At 39.0% G+C, this 18,685-nt stretch overlaps 1 protein-coding gene across 2 annotated transcripts; it reads left to right on the top strand.

Moving 5' to 3' along the window:
• Positions 1-1,518: 1,518 nt before the first annotated feature.
• On the top strand, positions 1,519-7,129 carry otpa (orthopedia homeobox a). 2 transcript variants are annotated; one of them, XM_067574105.1, is made up of 3 exons: positions 1,519-1,757; positions 2,291-2,709; positions 5,218-7,129. In XM_067574105.1, exons 1-3 carry the CDS (start codon positions 1,721-1,723, stop codon positions 5,737-5,739), a joined length of 978 nt encoding a protein of 325 aa, XP_067430206.1. In that variant the 5' UTR covers positions 1,519-1,720; the 3' UTR covers positions 5,740-7,129. The 2 variants fall into 2 exon arrangements, with proteins under 2 accessions (XP_067430206.1, XP_067430207.1); XM_067574106.1 differs by having other exon boundaries at positions 1,519-1,796.
• The last annotated feature ends 11,556 nt before the right edge of the window (positions 7,130-18,685 follow it).

The following is an 18,685-nucleotide window of genomic DNA, read 5'->3' as shown; positions in this document are numbered from 1 at the left end:
GCGTAATTCCAGTTTTTAACCTCCAAGTCCAGCTTCTAAGAAAAAAAAAAAAAAGATATACAGACAGGACAAGAAATTATCTCCCAAAGTGCGCATCTTCTTCTCTCTTCTTTTTCCTCCTTTTTGAAGAAAGACGCAGCGCAAATCTCCACATCCCGGTGCTTTTCCCGAAAAGCAAGACTCCCGCGCACAACGACTCCGCTCCATCCATCCATCCCGGTCTGTCGTGCCACCAGATTGCAGACAAATAAAAAGATGAGCAGAGGCAATTGAAAGCCTGGATGGATGAAGAAAAGAAACCCCAAAAAACGAGCCCCGGGGTTCACGCTCGGACGCCTCCTTTGTGCCACTTTCCCCCCGCGCACATAATAAATAAACCTGCTCTCTCAAAAACGTCCCGACATCTGTCTAAAGCATGTCTGATTTTTTTTTCTTCTCTTTTTTTTTGTCCTTAAATATTTAGCAGACTGGTTGGTGTGTGTTGCAAAAAAAAAAAAAAAAGCTGTTGAGCTAATTGAGTTTAATTCACTGACAAAAGGAGTTTTTTTAAGCTTTTCTTGTCTGACTGAAAATAAATTGGAGACATTATGAAACAAAAAATAAAGAACCTGCCCTCCTCCACGACCGTGTGTTTGCTCATGTAAGACTATTTATCTGTTCAGGTGTCAGGTTATTCGCAGCCTGCGGTGTTATTAACTGTGTCCCTTTATCAAAGGCGAGCATTCATGTTAAACTCTCCCTCCACTTTCCGCCGAATTATGCACTTAATTTGCTCACACATCATTTACACCAAGTCCCTCCCTTCTTGACAGTTGGGCCTAAATACTAGTAAATTACCACTAATGTATACTGATTTTACTCTGATATTTGCAATAAAAGCCTATAGATTTGCCACTAATTACATAAAAGCTTAATGGCCTTGAAAATGAGCCTGGTTGGAATTATATAAAGTTTGTTGTTTGGCTGACTGGGAAATCATGGATATTAGAGGAGGTTCACTTCGTCTCCAAGAGGTATTTAGTGTCGTAAAGAGGTCGAGAATATCAACAGGGAGGCTACAAATGTCATAAGAAGAAGAAGAAAAGGAAATAATGAGGCCTAATAATAGTAATAATAATAATAATAATAAATGAAGCTTTATAGAGTTCATATTCAAGGTGTACAGTGTGATGTTCCTGCAGCCATGTGGTCCTTCTTCATACGAATAACTCCCAATTCTCGTTCACGCAGCTGACTATACAAACGAGAGCAGAGCAGCATGCACAATTAAACAAATATTGTGGTGATCCAACATTTCTTGAACGGGTCGACGCTTTCACACAGATATTAAATCAGGTTATTTTATTGGATGTAATTTGGAGGAGAAATCAAAGCCAATTACAGGAATGAGGAGGAATGAACTTGTGGATGTGAGAAGGATGGAGAAGAGGAGGGTGGAGGGTGGAGGAGGGAGGAGGAGGAGGAGGGCTGCCGGGGGTCTCGGGCTAAAGCTGATATACCTTCAGGCTTCAACTCTGATTGGTCCTCGTTTGGAGAAGCTCACGGGTTCATTCCGTTGTTAAGCGCCTCCCCATTTCTCTAAACTACATTATAATGCAACGAACCTCCCTTTTAACCACAAACCGAATTTGCTTTCATTTAGGCGATATATATTTCTTAAATAGGTTAAAGTCATAGAGATTTTTTTTGGAATAGCATTTTCGCCCTGGAGCGGTGCGCAATGCTATCTCATGCCGACCTCCTGGATGCTCGCCTCGGTGAGTTATCATCACCAAACTCCGGTCTTCAACTCTACTGTAAGCTGGAGGCACTTCTAATCTTAAATCAAGCTCAGAAAATTGTCAATTTGCTTCTTATATCATCTTAATGCGACTGGAGTGAAGCTAAACTCGCTTAATTCATTGGAAAAGTAATTATTATTATATTACTGCGTAATTTGATTTAACAATTTTCTAAGATATCAGTCTGATCGAATTGAATTAAGAGTATTTAAGGAGCAGATTGTAATGTGCATGCTGTGGTTGTGTCTATTAAAAAGAGCTGCAGTCTTTTTTTTTTTTTTTTAATTTCTGCATTTGTGTGCTAAGTTTGAACTGGGTTGTTTATTGCATGTGCAGCATTTTCTACTGCAGTAAAAAAAAATAACGCTTCAGCAGCTCTTGATTTGTGTCTATTGCCTGTAAAGTGTGTTGCTTGCCTGCAATATTTGTCTAACCATGTTCTTTTCCCTCCTGTGCTGTAGAGGAACTATTTACAGTTCAAATCTCACCAGGTGTGGTTGTCTGTGCAGGGATGAAGGATGCCGCGGCGGAGCTCCTGGGCCACAGGGAGGCTTTGAAGTGCAGGCTCGGCGGAGGGGGACCTGACCCGGGACACTCCGGGGAGCTCGGCCCCGGCCCGGACGGCGTGGAAGGGGCCACGATGCTCCCGGGTGACGATATCAGCAGCGGCGGAGGATCCAACCCGGTGCAGGTGAACAGCAAAGAGCAAGAGAAGCAGCAGCAGCAACAACAGCAGCAGCAGCAGAACAACAACAACTCCAACCAGTCTGCGAGCCAGCAGTCCCAGAAACAGAAGCGGCACCGGACCCGTTTCACTCCGGCGCAGCTCAACGAGCTGGAGAGGAGCTTCGCCAAAACGCACTACCCAGATATCTTCATGCGGGAGGAGCTGGCTCTGAGGATCGGCCTGACGGAGTCCAGAGTGCAGGTAGGACGGCTGGAAATGTGCTTTCAAGCGTCTGTGGATGATGAGTTAAAAACTAAACGCTGCACAAACTGTTGAGATGCTTTTTCACATCAAAAAATCACACAATCTGTGCCGGCTCACACTCATAAGGCTCACATATCATTTAAAAGCAGCGTCACATACAATTTATTATTGTCAATGATTTTAAAAAAAGGCATTAAAAATTAAATATCAGCTGTTTATTATCACTAAATCACCTTCAACTCCAAAAACACAACAACGAATAAAAAGCAGCTCACAGCCAACAGCGTCACACTAATGAAACAATTAAAAAGTGCAGCGTGTGTAAATGAAATCTAACGGGAAGCTTTTCATTCCTCATTTTGTGACTCAACAATTCAACTTATCGCGTTGACTCGTTGTTTACATGATGAACCTTTCAGTTGTAAATTCAAACTGCATTATTTGAAGACGCGTCACTCGTTCATTTCCTTTCAATAAACAAAAACAAAGTGAAGCTGCTTTAATAAAATGGCTTTTTAATTGTTTCGTAATTGTAAAATTAAAGTTTGAATTTCAGCCGTCGGTGATGGAATATTTTTGGAGAAACAAAATGTTTTTTTTAATTGCTATTGAGGACATTTTTTGTAACATTTAATAATGGATTAAAATTAATTAAACTATTTACACACACACACACACACACACTCACACACACAACATTTATTTATCATCTTCATTCAGCTGTGAAGAATTTATTTCAAGGGGAAAACACAACTATTAAAATACTAAATAAACATCTTCAGGCTCGCCGAGAATTTTAAACTCTATCCCGCAAAAAAAAAAAAAAAAAAAAAAAAAAATCAAGACTTCCACACGACTATTGCAGCTTTAATAATCTTCCATATTTAGTCATTTGATTAAAGGTCACAGGTGTGATGAGTTCAGTCTTACCTGGATTCGAACCGGCGACCCTGTGGATTAAACACCTGCTTCAACATGACAGATGTTATCACAAGTTCACTTACTTTCCTGGTGCAACCTTAATACTCTACCGGCATCAAACAAATCATGCTGACATTTCACTTTTACTAGATTTTAAACTCAAGAAAAAAAAAATTATGATATAAAAACAACTTAAGTGTCTTTTTGTCTTATTTAACTAAAGATCTAGTTGTAGCGATTTGTTTTATTCTTAGACTTTAACCTCTGTGTGATTTAAAACTGGCGTATTTCACCATCTGTAAATGAATCTACAGGGAACCAAATGATGATTGCAGCTTTATTACAGCCGTCTGATAAATATGGCTGATATGTTAACACAGTGATGATCATCTCTAGTCTTCACTAAACTGTATTTCACTCGCCATAATAATAATAATAATAATAATACTCTCTATCTTAAGTGGCTTATTCTCACATCCGGTCTGCACAAATACCAAACTCATAAAACATCAGGAATTAAAGCGTCGCCGCCTTATTAACTAGCAAATGCGCTCAAGTCGCTCACATGTGAAATAATACCCCGATAATCATTTTTATGACTGTATGGGTCCATTCAGTCTCTATATTTACATAAAAGAAGAATTAGTGAAATGATGCTGAAGGAGAGAAGCCGGTTTAGCGATGGGCCTGTCTGTCACTGCTCTCTGTGCGTCTTCATGCCGGACGCGCTGAGGCTGCACTCTTGTCTTTTTTTTTTTTTTTTAAAACGGAATGAGAAATTGCATTTTCTTTCCTTTGAAGTGTAATGCATTTCAGGCCGGATTTCACGGCTGGCTACACTGGGAGGGAGAGGGGAGGAAGAGAGTGAGATTGTCCCGTTCTTATTACTGCGCCCCACTTTCTCAACCAAATCTCCACATTAATCATAGACTGGCTGCTTACAACCAAACCTGCAGAGGCTCAAGGACTCCCGGAATAAAGTCTTGTTTTGCGAGCAGGCTGTGTGTCACAGCAGTAACGTTGTCTTTATTATGTGAGCGCGTGGGTTTTTCAGTGGCTTCTTACAAAGAAAAATAATCATTTTGTTTAAAAAAAAAAAAGATGTATTCTGCACCAAAATCAAACTGTCCTCAGCAATTAAAAACATAATTTCAAATCTCTTATATTAAAAATATGAGGTATGTAAAGGAAATAGTCAAATTAGATTCTCCAATTCTTAAAATTCACACTAAATTATAAAAATAGCAAACAAAACAAATGCTTATTATGACATTTTTGGAGATGTGACTTCTGTTTTTTTGGACGTTTTTCAGTGTTAAGCGTAATAACCTTTAATAATAGGCTTAATGAATTAATTTATTTGTTTATTGAGAACCTTTACACGTGCGTCTGAACAATGTCAATAGATGACAGCTGATAGGATCCTGGAGAAAAAGCATAAATCAGTGTTTTTCTTCGACTGATTTATTGTTCACATTATGATGATGATGTCCTAACCTTTTTATGTGCAGTAACATGGCCTGTCAGTGCACCAGCAGACATGACATCTGCTCCTCCTAAAACTCATCATGTGTCTGTCTGCAGGTCTGGTTTCAGAACCGACGCGCCAAATGGAAGAAGCGCAAGAAGACCACCAATGTGTTCCGGGCTCCGGGGACGCTCCTGCCGACGCACCACGGCCTGCCTCAGTTCCCGTCAGCCGCGGCGGCAGCAGCGGCCATGGGCGACAGCCTCTGCTCCTTCCACGCTAACGACACCCGCTGGGCCACGGCAGGGATGCCCGGCGTGTCCCAGCTGCAGCTACCGCCGGCTCTGGGCCGCCAGCAGGCCATGGCGCAGTCACTGTCTCAGTGCAGCCTCGGCGCCGGGCCGCCGCCCAACTCCATGGGTCTATCCAACATGTCGTCGAACGGCTCCGGGCTTCAGTCGCACCTCTACCAACCCACTTTCCCCGGGATGGTACCCGCATCCCTGTCCGGCCCGACCAACGTGACCGGCTCGCCTCAGCTGTGTAGTTCCCCGGACAGTGACGTCTGGAGAGGGACAAGCATCGCGTCTCTGCGCCGCAAAGCGCTGGAGCACACAGTATCCATGAGTTTCACCTAGTGACGAGGTTCCACCGCCAAGAGCTTTTCTTTCTCTCATACAGAGATCTTCTGCATTTAGTTCCTATTCATCCAATGCACCGGGAAAAATACAACCAGGAATTCTTGTTCACATCACAAATCGCAGAACACACCTGGCGTCTTTTTCTCCCGTTAACGACCAATCACAAACAAGAGGGAAAACTGAAGCTATTTATCAGGCCTGCAGGCCGTTATCAAGCATAGGGCTGGTTCTGTTTTAAGCTATAATTTATTATTTCGCATGTAGCCATGTGGCAGTTATTTATTTGTCTATTTAAATTAACTTATTCATTTGTTCAGTATTTATTTCCTTGACACACGCAGCCCTCGCCTTGCAGGGCTTTCAGTGACATTTGCCTGGTGACTGACGGTTTTATTTTTGAGGACAAATTCTGTGGATACTTTGAGATACAAAAACTAGGTTACAGATTCCCTTTTTTTCCACTGGCTGCACAGCAGGCAGCTCTGAAGGGGCCAAAGGGATGCACAGTGGACATGCAGAAAACAAGGCACCTGGAGGTTTTAAAAGAATGAGAATATGAAAGTTTCACCATGAGGACAGAGAAGGAAACTGGTTTGAAAGGAATCAGGACAACATGGAAAATGACTTGACTGCATGTGCTGTCCAAGGCAAAAAAAAAAAAAAAATTAAATAAATAAATAAGGGAAACAGTATAAATTAAGACATGGAAACTGACTTAACTATAATCTGTTATATAGGATGTTTTGTGTAGCGGAAGCACTCTTGTTCCCATTTGGTCAGTTTGTGATAACTTATGTTTCCAAATTATGTCTGTGCTTATGATCAAATATGACTTTTCTTAAATGTTTGAACCGTTTTTGTTTCATGGACATGTTTATATCAATTAAATGTAAATGATCAAATAAAAATCATTTTCAATTATGTCACATCATGAATCAAACCTCCTTTCTTGAAGCAGATGAAGGGCTCATGTTAAAAAAACAAACAAAAAAACTTGATCCTTCTGATGGTTTTCACTGGACAGCGTCAAGATGTAAGATTTAAAAAATATATATTATAAGCAGCTTTAATCGACTCCAACACGACCTTAATGTCCCGACTCCACAGTGTCACTCGATTTAAACCTCTAATCCAAACATATTATATCAGGTAACCTTCAAATTTTTATCTGTGGTGGATTTAAATTGCAGGTTTCGCCTCCTACTTTTCTGTATCATGTGTCAGATGTGTGATCTCAACTATAAGTCAACAGCGAAATGGTGAAAAGCCATTTAAAGGCTTTAAACAGCAACACAGATCAAACAAGTAAAGCGAAGATAAAGCAGTCAAATGTAAATGTTCTTTAACAACATAACTTCAGTCTAAAACATGTAGATATCTAAGAAATGCAGACCTCTGGGTAGTCGATGGATCAAGTGCTGGACTTAATGTTTTGGTATTGTACTTTACTTGAAGACATAAGATATTTTTATTGTCATTGTAGATGCTGCAATGGAATTTTGTTTGGCAACTCTCTAAAATGCAGCAGTGGTGAAACTCTAAGATAAACAGTGTTCAAGTGTTCAAGTTTCAAGACATAGAGTGCATGGATAAGTTGTGCAAAAACAGTGTTTAATATCTCCATTTAATGCTACTTTATACTTGCAGTGCTTTAACTCACTACTAAATATTTTACTTTTTACTCGTCTACATTTATTGGATATTTATGTGATAAAATATGCATAAAAGATGCATTATTAAAGATTAAACCAGCCGATATTATACAAAGTTGTCAGAAATAAAACCCACCTCAACCAGCTACATTAAAATGCTGCTTATATGTTAATGCATCAATAATATATATATAAAATATATCCCAGTAATTTATATATAACACGCTGAAAGTGGTCATTTTGGATTATGAGTACTTTTACTGTTAACATTTTACATGTTTAGTTTAGTTGGTTTATTACATTTATTTGCCAGTGATGATGTACAAAAGAAACTCTAACACAGTGAGATGAGTTGCACCAGATTTAGCTTCTAGCTAATTTCCATCTGCAGTCCCTCAGCAGGTAGACACAAACAAAATACTGCTAATAATACTTTTGTAATTTTACTTTTACTTACTTACTTAAGTAAAGAGTCTCAGTATTTCTTCTTCTGCTTCTGGGTCCAGGGTCTTTAAAAACAGTGATGAGATCAATCATGTGTTGACACCTGAAAATAGATAATAGTTCATTATCTTTATGCTAAAATGACAAAATAATAATAATACCATATAAAAGCTGAAACAAAAGGAAAAACCAGTTGCTGTGAACCTTGTGTGATATTTCAACCAAAATCATGACTACTGTCGAATCAATCAGCTGATTTTTTAAAGGCATTTTTTTGACACTGAAATAATGAAATAATAAATCCCGTGTTTGGAAAAAAATCTTAATCAGATTTCCACAGCTCATATGTTAATAATAAAACAACGGCCAACAGGATTTGTTCACATAATGACTGAAGGAGGCTTCAATCATCGAGGCAGAGCTATAAATGCACAGAAGTTGACAATCTTCTCATCATTTTCTCTTGCTGACACAAAACAAACAATAGTGTAGAGCGTGTAGATCAGCATCACCAGCAATGAAAGCAATGCTTGGATGTGTGGGTTATGTGCGGTGGACGTGCAAAAGGTGATTCAGGGTGGATGTCAGCTGTAGGAGGGGACAGAAAGAACGGGCCAGTATTTATAACCTGTAAAGCCCAGGTGAACTAACCTGACTGTAGCGAGGAAATCTTTGAATACTATCTAATAATTATGAAAATCCAAGAAAAAAAAGTATAAATTAATTAATTTATACACACCTGCAGTATATAAAGAACAAATTAAGTGGATCTAATTAATCAGCTGTCAGACCCAAATTAAACTGCATGTTGAAATGATATTACAAACGTACAAAGCCTGGTTAACCAGTTTTATGCCACCTGCCTTTAGACAGTTGAAGATGTGCAACAACCATGAGCTCCTCTTGTTCCTCCATGGAGAACACTATTATTATTATTATATTATTATCATCATCACAATGTAGAAGAATCTCACGCATCAATTGGTCCACAAGTTACATACTTCTGTGACACCGTATGGCATGAGATTAAACCCTCAAAACCTGCGTGAGGATGTAAAAAGGCGTCTCAGGTTTGTGTGATTGTTCATATGCCTAATAGTCACCATCTGTTTAAGGATGAAACCTCCAACTGCTTTAAAGGGGACATAAAACGCACATTTCTAGGTCTATATTTATATTCTGGGGCTCTAGTGGAATATCTTTGCATGATTTACAGTTTAAAAAACTCGTTATTTATCTTATACTGGCCCTTTATGCAGCCCCTCAGTTCAGCCTCTGTCTGAAACAGGCCGTTTTAGTGCCTGTCTCTTTAAGGCCACCCTCTTGCTGAGTCCACTCTGGCCTGATTGGCCAACACTTGGCAGACTTTCACCAGCTCTGGAGATTATGTCAACAAAGAGTATTGGGATTTCACTTCTTTTTCTTGTTCTTTACTCAAAATGGAAACTTCTCATATACATCCGTACATGTTCGAACCTGAATCCGATTTGAAATATGAAAGTGGGCAACATGAACAACCCATGGAACAACCTTAGCAAGAAAGGCTACCGATGGATGGCCGTTTGTGGGCATGTGTGTGAAGCAACTAGTGGTAACTTTGCACACGAAGCGTTCAGAGCAGGTTAAAGCCCCGGCTTTTGACTTGCAGGCAACATTTTTACATATGTTCACCTTAAGTTTTGGAACTTTGACCATGTTTAACATCCGACATCATAACTGTAAAAATAACAGAAAATCACAAAAAGCATGATATGTCCCCTTTAAGACATACTAGTTTTTTGCTAATTCATATATAATAACCTGCTTCAGCTACTGTTGACTATTGGAACTGAATTAGGCAGCTGGTATTGTCCTATAAATGATGTTCCAGATGGTAAATGTTTCCCATTCTTTAGACCTTTAATTTAACCATGTCTCTTTGAGTGGTTAAGTACAGTGGTCATATTCGCTATTGCTGATCATGTATTGTACTGAGCATGTGCATTTTAAAGTAATTAAATACCTACACATAAAAAGGCTTCATGTGTGACTGATGTGTTTATGCTACATGCATTGACTTTTTAGTCTTAGGGTCCTTAGATTCATTCTATTCTATTATCTTTTGCTTTTAACCCACAAACTACACCATTTGTTCCCATTTCCCTTTTGCATTTCTTTCCATACTTGTGTTTGTTTAGCCAGTTTAACATCTAGATTTGTAGCCTTGCTGTCAAATACTATCCCAGGTTTTCTTTGTGTTTAGTATTTTTGTTAGATTTACATCTGCATTTATGGTTTAATCAAGACTGACAAGTATTTAAGTCCATTTACTGTTTATTGATTTATGTCTTGAGTTTCTTGAATTATTGATTAGCTTGGGTTGTAACTTACCAGATACCCATCATGCTTTCAGGAAACAAAAGTGGGAGGCAACAAACCACTTCCTGTTTTTAAGCTCTCGCTGACATCACCAGTGATGTCATGGGTTAGACCAAGTATAGGGGGATTTGTTTTATTTAGTTAAATGTTTAGTTTTGTATTTATGTTATTTCTACTTGTTTTGGCTTATGGTGAGGACTATGCTGTGATTGATGTGTGTGTAAACAATCTTAACTGATACCAGTTGTTGTTATATTATAGTTGTATTATACCAGTTGTTGGTATAAAGGAAAGGACACCCCTTAAAGAAATATGGTTCTGCCTAGATAGACTGGAGGGCCTATTTAAGTTGTTGGTTTGAGAAAGAGCGAAAGGAGAGAGGATGTTCATGTAGCTGTTTGCACATGATCATGCCTAAGTTCGAGTTTTCTTGAGTTAAGATAAGTTTAATTTGTTTGTTTTCATTTTTTGGGAGAAACCTGTATTTGGTTAAATTGGTCAGAATAAATCAATTCAATAAGTCTCTGAGTCTGTCTTTTATCACCTCCCTTGACACTCTGGCAAAGCTTCTTCACAGATAAAACTTTATTTTACAATAAAACAACAAATAACTGTAAAAAACCTGAAAGTGTTTCAGAAATATTTTTTGTTTTTCTTGTTTCCTATCTTGTCGATTGTCTCGTGACTCCTCAGATATATCTTGTGATCCTTGAAGGAGTCCTGATCCCCATGTTGGAAACCATTGCACTACGTGCTTGTTAACCTATATAAATACACTTTTACAATTACAAGAAATTTCAGTTTTATTTTTAAAATGCTGAAATAGAGTGAACTCCTTTATGAAAATACAATCTTCGTGTACTATGCTACGGATGCATACAGTATGCGTAGGCTTTAATGATGTCTGTATGTGATTATAATCACAGAGAAGAAGAAGCGATCAGGGGGCGGGGAAGCGTGGGGATAAAGATTTTTGCAGTCTAGCGACAGATGTGAAATAATATTACATAAATGTAATAATTTGTTTCACTATCACCCAGGTTAATTAGTTTGTGGAAATGGGTAACCTATTTCTCATTGGGTAATTCGTCACACACTGACGAGGTAGCCAATCAGTGACCCTGCTGTTGGTGGGATCATTTCTCCCAGAATGCTGAGCAGTGAGTGTGTCGCAGAAAATGTGAGCGCGAGCCAATGTTTACCTCCTATTTATTCCACACAAATAAATGAAATCAGTCAATAAACCATCCAAGGGTGAATATGGCTCTCTCTATCCTGGATTATGAATGAGAGCTCATTAATTTTCCTGTGTGTGGGTTTGTGTATGTGTGCGTGTGTGTGTGAGACAGAGAATTTGTGTGTGCGTTTGTATGCATGTATAGGTGTGCATGAATGTGTGTTTGTTTGTGTGTGTATGTGATTGTTATGTTGGCAAGGGGGAGATAACAAGCCTGAATGAAATGATGTGAATTCATATTCATGAATATGCATTAGAAATTAAAACAATTCCATATCAATAGTCCACATATTTGTGATTATCTTACCAAAATGACAATTAAAGGAATTTGATATTTTGGGAAATATTCAGTTTCTTTCTGAGCGTTAGCTTAGCTTAGCTTAGCTTAGCATGATAACTGGAAATAGGGGGGAAAAGCTAGCCTGGCTCTGTCCAAAGGTAACAAAGTCTGCATACCAGCACCTCTAGAGCTCACTAATTAACACAGTATATCTCATTTGTATAATCTGTACAAAAATGACAACACTACATGAAGTCAATGAGCCCATTCAAGTCTTGCACAAAGCGATAACGTGTTGTTCAATCATAGGCAGAGTAGACGGTCACACTGAGCCTGATAGCATCCTGCTACACAAGCACCACAGACCCACATTAGCTTTCCTGCTAAAGTCTCCTTCTTATTCAACTTACCAACATGAACACACATCTTGTCCTGCACCTTAGCTTGTTGAAGGAGCCACCAAACAAACGTTCACCAGGAAAAAGTCCTGCTAATATCAGTTAGCAGGCAAGATAGCTAATTAGCTACTCAGCTGTTGCACATTAAATAGCATGTAAACATACTTGCAAATGTCACTTCCGACCTGTTAGATGCTGGTTTGGTTGTTGCTCTTCAAAATTCCTGTTAGCGACACTGTCCATGACTTGTAGCAACAGCATTTATGTTTACCTTGTCTCCGTTCTGTATGGTATAACATTGGTAGGCTGCCAGATAATGTCAATCAACCACAGACACCGACAACCCCCCCTCCGGCCGGCTGAGACAAAAAGGAACATCTTTGATATTTTTTCTGGTATTTAATTTACAGCCCCATGCTACCCTTGAACTTTGCCCTTAGTGACAGGTAGTTATAACGCAGACTAACTTTTAAAATTTTTACAGGCTTCAAAGACCTTCTGCTCTGTTTCTGTATCGCCTAGAGTGTTTCTAAGACTTTCACAAGAAACTTTGAGAGTTTCCCTTTCTGGGAAGACCTTATGTATGCATATAGTCACCATGGTTCAGGAGCTACATTTTGGGTATGTCATTTTAGTCATTTTTGCTCTAAAATAGCAGTGGAATGGAAGAGGTTAAGTAGAAATGAACTGCAATTGCAATAATCTGAACCTGGAGCTGATATTATTGTACCTGCATAAAGCCAGAAGTCACCAATACTTTCAGCACCTGGGCTGGACCTTTTTTCCAAAGTTTATGTTTCCAATGTCTGTCCTTAAATCAACTCAAGAGAAAGAGAGAAATTGATCTATGAAGTCAGTTTGGGGCCATACATCCCATTATTACTGATGGAAAAAAAATCTAATCCTCTGGGTTTTGGGGGGTATAGAGGTATGTTGGTGGCTTCACATCCTCGTTATGAGTTCAAATTCATGAGAACTTTAATTTTATTTGACAGCCAGAGTCTAAGAGTGTCTCGGCGATTGTTATTCCAGATGGTGGTGAGAAAATTCCATTTGAAGGTTTTATTAATTTTCGTTAAAATGGAGAGGTTCGCCGATGCTGTCTTTGCCTTCTCACTGATGAGGCTGACTGACATCTCGCTGCTCCCTCCATTTGTCATTGTTTGAAAAGGTCTTAATTGTATTACATGCAAATGAAGAGATTTGATTTTTGCCCATTATCTATTCATAAGAGAAAATGAACAGAACATTAGTGGGTCACCAAATGAGAGAGGGGAGGGGAGGGAAAGGGAGAGGAGAGGAGGGGTGAGAGACAGACAGTGATGATCAGTAGATACAGAGTAAAAGAAAATGGGGCAGCTTCACATTATGGCGCTGTAATATCTCTTAACTTTTGGGATTATACAAAAACAATCCTGTCATCCACATGTCTAAACTGTGTGAGTGTCAACATCAGTGTACGTAACACTGTAGGTCAAGGCTGATAATTAACCTATGATGACTGAAACACAGCAATTACAGTCATACTCATGTGAGAAATCAAAGTGACAGAAGCTTGAATACACTCACACATCCTTCCTGGTCAGCTTTAGACCATCATCCTCTTCATCATGAGCCATATAGTATATTCTAGTCAGATCCACATCTTTTTTTTTTGTTTTAATTTTGCCTCACCAAAGGGTTGGTTCATCCAAATTCCAAAAAACAGAATATGTATATATTTGTCTCTGTGATTTCTGCCTCTACACCATTACAATGGGACACAACGGGTTAAAAATGTGTTGTTTTGTCTGGAGCTCCAATGATTAGTCGATTATATGATTAGTAGATTGACAGAAACTGAATTCCCAACTATCTGAATAATCAAATCATAGTTTTAAGTCATTTTTTAAGAGAAAAATACAAAGATTCTCTGGTTCCAGCTTCTTGAACGTTGAATATTTTCTGGTTTATTTAGTCTTCTGTAAACTGAATATCTTTGGGTTATGGACTGTTGATTGGGACAAAACAAGAAATTTAAGGTTGTATCTTTGGGAAACAGTGACATTTTTCTCCATTTGGTGACATTTTATAGACCACACGATGAACTGATTAATCGAGAAAATATAAATCAGCTTAATCGATAATGAATATAACTGTTAGTTGCAGCCCTAGTTTTGTCCCACCAACAGTCCGAACTAAGTTTACTATAATGTAAGACAAAGAGGAAGCAGCAAATTCTACGCCGTCTTAAGAAGGTGGAACCAACAAATGTTTGGCATTTCGCTTGAAAGATGACTTAATGTCTCAGCATTTAAAATGTTTAATTTCTCTGGATAATTAGCAGACCTGTGGATTCAGTTTTCCTGTAGGAATGCTTTCTCCAGGATTATCCAGAGAATCCAGGACACATGTTTTTGGCAATTTAGATCCCATTCACCTCTATACTATATTGGTGTGGGGCTCAAATCTCAGCAATTAAAAGCAAAACTATATCCGTTGCCTTTTGGTTTTCATGTCATCATTCAGTCAGAGAATAATGAATGAATGAATATTCAGTGTTCATGTGGGCCCTTTTTCTGGTTTGTTTCTGTTTGCCCTAACCAGGAAGTCTAACATATCTGTCCCATCAATGTCATTTTCAGTCAAAGAAACTGTGGCAACAGTTGCAAAGAGCAATTAACTTAACATTTGTCATTCTGTTCAGAGAAATATTCAGATGTTATTTCTTTTTGGGTTTTTTTGTTATCCCTTTATTAGATAATGACAGTTGAGAGATGACAGGAATCAAGGGGAGAGAAAGAGAGACAGGATATGACATGCAACAAGGGTCCATGACTGGAGTTGAACCACGGACGTTGCAGTAACATGGCATGTGTCTTAACCAGTAGGCTACTGGGATGCCAGTTATTATTTATTTTAGTGCTGTGTTGATGTCAGCCATACTTGTGGCCATTTTTTGGTCACTATTTTTTATTTTTGCTCTGACACTAGAGGTGTTCAGCACATGTGTGAACATATCTACTGAACCACTATTGTCACTAGTGAATCAGTAGCTTTTTAGACATCTGTTTTAGACGTACAGTACGTCAGCTCAGTTGTGATATGTTACTTCCTTAAAAGCTTATTAAAAGACATACATCCACACACAATCATGATGTGTCGACTCTGTTGCAAATAAGTGACTGCTGAGCCATTAACCTTATAAAACAATACTTGTTTGAGTCTAGGTTTGTACCGAACTGAATGTAACAGTTCAGTACAAAAGTCTTGGCCTCTGCCCAGGGAATACATTGATTTATTGATTTGTTTATTTGAGTGTCCTACACCTTTTCTGGCGCCTGGCCCATATGAGCTTACAAGACACTAGACAGCAACAATAACAAGGACGGCCACATGACGAATCATAATGTACGGTTCCAAAAATTCAAAAAGACTCATTTAAAAATATTCAGTTTACATGACAGAAATATCTTGTTATGATGGATACAGTGTTCTCTGTCTCAGTGTCAATGCATTTTATATAAATCTCATCAAAACAAAAATCTTAACATTAAAACTCAACATACTCTACATATCACCGTCAGTCAACCAAAACAAATCAGGAACCTTCGATCTTTTCAAACAAGAATTCAGTGCATATATGGAAAAACATGTAAATGAGCATTTAGCTATATCTGGTACAGTTAGTGTATTGTGCATCGTTCCTGTTAAATAACAGTTTGAACCAGCAACAGATCTTACGCCTGAACTGAAAAACGTCACAGCATCACGAAGGATGATGTGTTCCCTATTTGACGTACATACTGAAGAGCATTTGAACAATTATGCAATCACTTCTTTCCAAAAACACATTTGCGGCTGCACCAACCTGTCCATATTCAAACTCACTTTTTTAAAGCTGCCTTTAATGTTTAATGTCCCCTGCTGATAAATGTACTTTTAGTATGTTTTATATAGAGATTATTTTTCCTTCTGTGTGACGTGTCTTTAAAGCGCTCTATAAATAAAATGTAGTTATTGCTCTTAGCTTATAAAAAAGTGAATAATAGTGAACGAAATGTCTACGTCTATCAGGTACAGGAAGATGATGGCTCCATTCTTACTCCCACCAACAAAGCTCTGATTGGCTTGTTTGGTTTTCCATGCAGGGAAACAGCCATCAATGAGAACAACACCAGACTTATTTAAAACAGTTGTTGGCCGCGAATTAGAGAACTTTTTCCCTCTCTTTAAGGGTGAACTGACAGAAATAGGTAGCATTACAATTGAGTGAAACCTGTGTTATTAACATACAAAACAAATCCTGCAGACTTATGAAGGTGCTACCCTGCGTGTTGAGGTCTGAGTGCAGATCCCACGTGGAGGAAGCGCCCCGCAGTAGGTAAAGCAGAACACAGTGAAAGCCTGATGAAGAGGGACAGTGAAGTGTGTTGGTCAGGAATGAGCCTCTCTCTTCTACAAGAGCCCGCCGGACAGCGTTGGAGGGAACCCGTTATTGAATACTGTTGTTGCCCATTGTTAAATTACAGCTTAATTCCTTTTCCATCATCATAACCATTTGTTTTCCTTACAGGGCGGAGATAGGGGATGAGATCAGAGGGAGCAGGCAGACTTTTTTCCTTTGCGCTGACTCTGTTTAGTGCATCATGACTTCACCTCTTAGCTGATTCCTGCCATTGGTCATATCTGACACCTCGTCTACTCCAGACCAAGGCCGCCGCACTGAGGAACCACTTGCTTCTTTTTTTTCCTCCCATTTCTTCCCATATGAACTACTGAATCTCTATCTCACTTCCCCTTCTCTTCTCGCCGGGTTTTTCATAAACTCTCTTCATCTTTTCTCTCATCCCTATAATGTGTTTTTGAAATTTTTACTCTCACACCTCATTTCCTGGCACCATCCTGGTCTTATTGCATTTTCTACGTCCCTTTTAGCAATCCTGGTCTGTATATCAGTCTGTCTTTTGGTCAATCAGACCACTTTGGTCCAGACTGAAGTATCTCAACTACTATTAGATGAACTATGAAGAAATGTTATACAGAGATTCGTGGTTCCCAGTGGATGAATCCTAATGAGGCTGGCGATGCTCTGACTTTTCCTCTGAAGCCAATTGAGTAGAGCTGCAACGATGAGCTGCATCGATTAATTGATTAGTAGATCAAGAGAAAATTAATCGGCAACTATTGATAATCTCATAATCCTTTTAGTAATTTTTTAAGGAAAATTGCCAGAAGTTTGCTTGTTTCAGCGTCTCAAATATGAAGATTAGATGCTTTTCTTTGTCATACATGATAGTAAACTGAATAGTTGGGGTTTTGACTGTTGTTCAGGACGAAAACAATTTGAGGATGTCACCTTGGGCTTTGGGAAAAGGGAGATCAACATTTTATAGACCGAATGACACATCGATTAATCGATAAAATAACCAACAGATTAATCTATAATTGTTACTTGCTGCCCTACATGTACACAATGTCATTGCGAGCATGTTAGCTTGCTGATGTAGCATGACTGTAGACTCTCGGATCACATTCCTTCACATCTTTCGAGTTAATTATTTACTGAAAACATTTCTCTACAGTCTACATGTTCTTTCACATATCTGACAGATAGTTAAACAAACAGAGCCTCACCCATTCCTCGCATCTAAAACCCATTCACTCCACCTCATCCAAGCCCTCTCCCTATAACCCTCCTCCTTTTTCTCTAGCTGCCCTTGAGCTTTTCTATTACCGCATGGAAAGCACCTCGCAGCCCCTGACAAGCGCGGCGGATTGACACTAAATCAGAAATCAGTGCCAGCCACAGATCTGAGCCACCATGAAGGTCACAGGCCCTACACCGCGTGTCGTCTCAATCGGGGGAGCAGGAGTAGACACAGCTAGGGTGATGTGTGACTGTGTGTCTGGTGTTTGTGTGTATTTGTGTGTTAACAGGGGAGACACAGCGAGGGATAGCATGTAGAGTGGAGGTAGAAGATGCGGAGGGAGAGCGGGTCAACATAAACGCAGAAGTCATGGGAGAGAGCAGAGAAATAAAGGGGAAGCAAAAAAGAGAAACTGTAGTCACAAGGTGTTGAAATCATACAAGAGAAACAAATAATCACAAGAATTGTACTTATAATCTGAATAAATGCAAGGGGAGACAACTGGAAAACCCCAAATGATATGGTTTTCCCTGGCAAATGGAGGTTTGAGTCTTCCTCTGATCTCATGGGATTGTTACGTACTGCCATCTAGTTGTGAAAAGGAGAACAACATCCATTTTAATACAGGATGCTGCCATTAAAGTCCCTCTCCACTCAAATATGTGTTAAAGTCAACATTTCATCTAAGAGAGGAAGTGAGGAGAATTTAACGGTTTTCTCATCATTTATTTGCTTTTGTCAAACCTCTCGCCTGACATAGAAACAGTAAGATTAATTGTAATAATTTCTTCCAAAGATGTGTCAAGAAACATCATACTCCCTGTGTGTGTCACTAAATCATTACCTCCTGTGTTATTGCTTTTTAAACTTTATTTTTATTGATGTTTTGTTTTGGTTGACTTGTGCAATATTGCATATACATGCATGTATATGCATATAGCACT

The sequence above is a fragment of the Thunnus thynnus genome, chromosome 19, assembly GCF_963924715.1.
Source record: "Thunnus thynnus chromosome 19, fThuThy2.1, whole genome shotgun sequence".
NCBI lineage: Eukaryota > Metazoa > Chordata > Actinopteri > Scombriformes > Scombridae > Thunnus > Thunnus thynnus.
The sequence above is the reverse complement of the archived record's forward strand: the minus strand, read 5'-3'. Positions and strand labels throughout refer to the sequence as shown.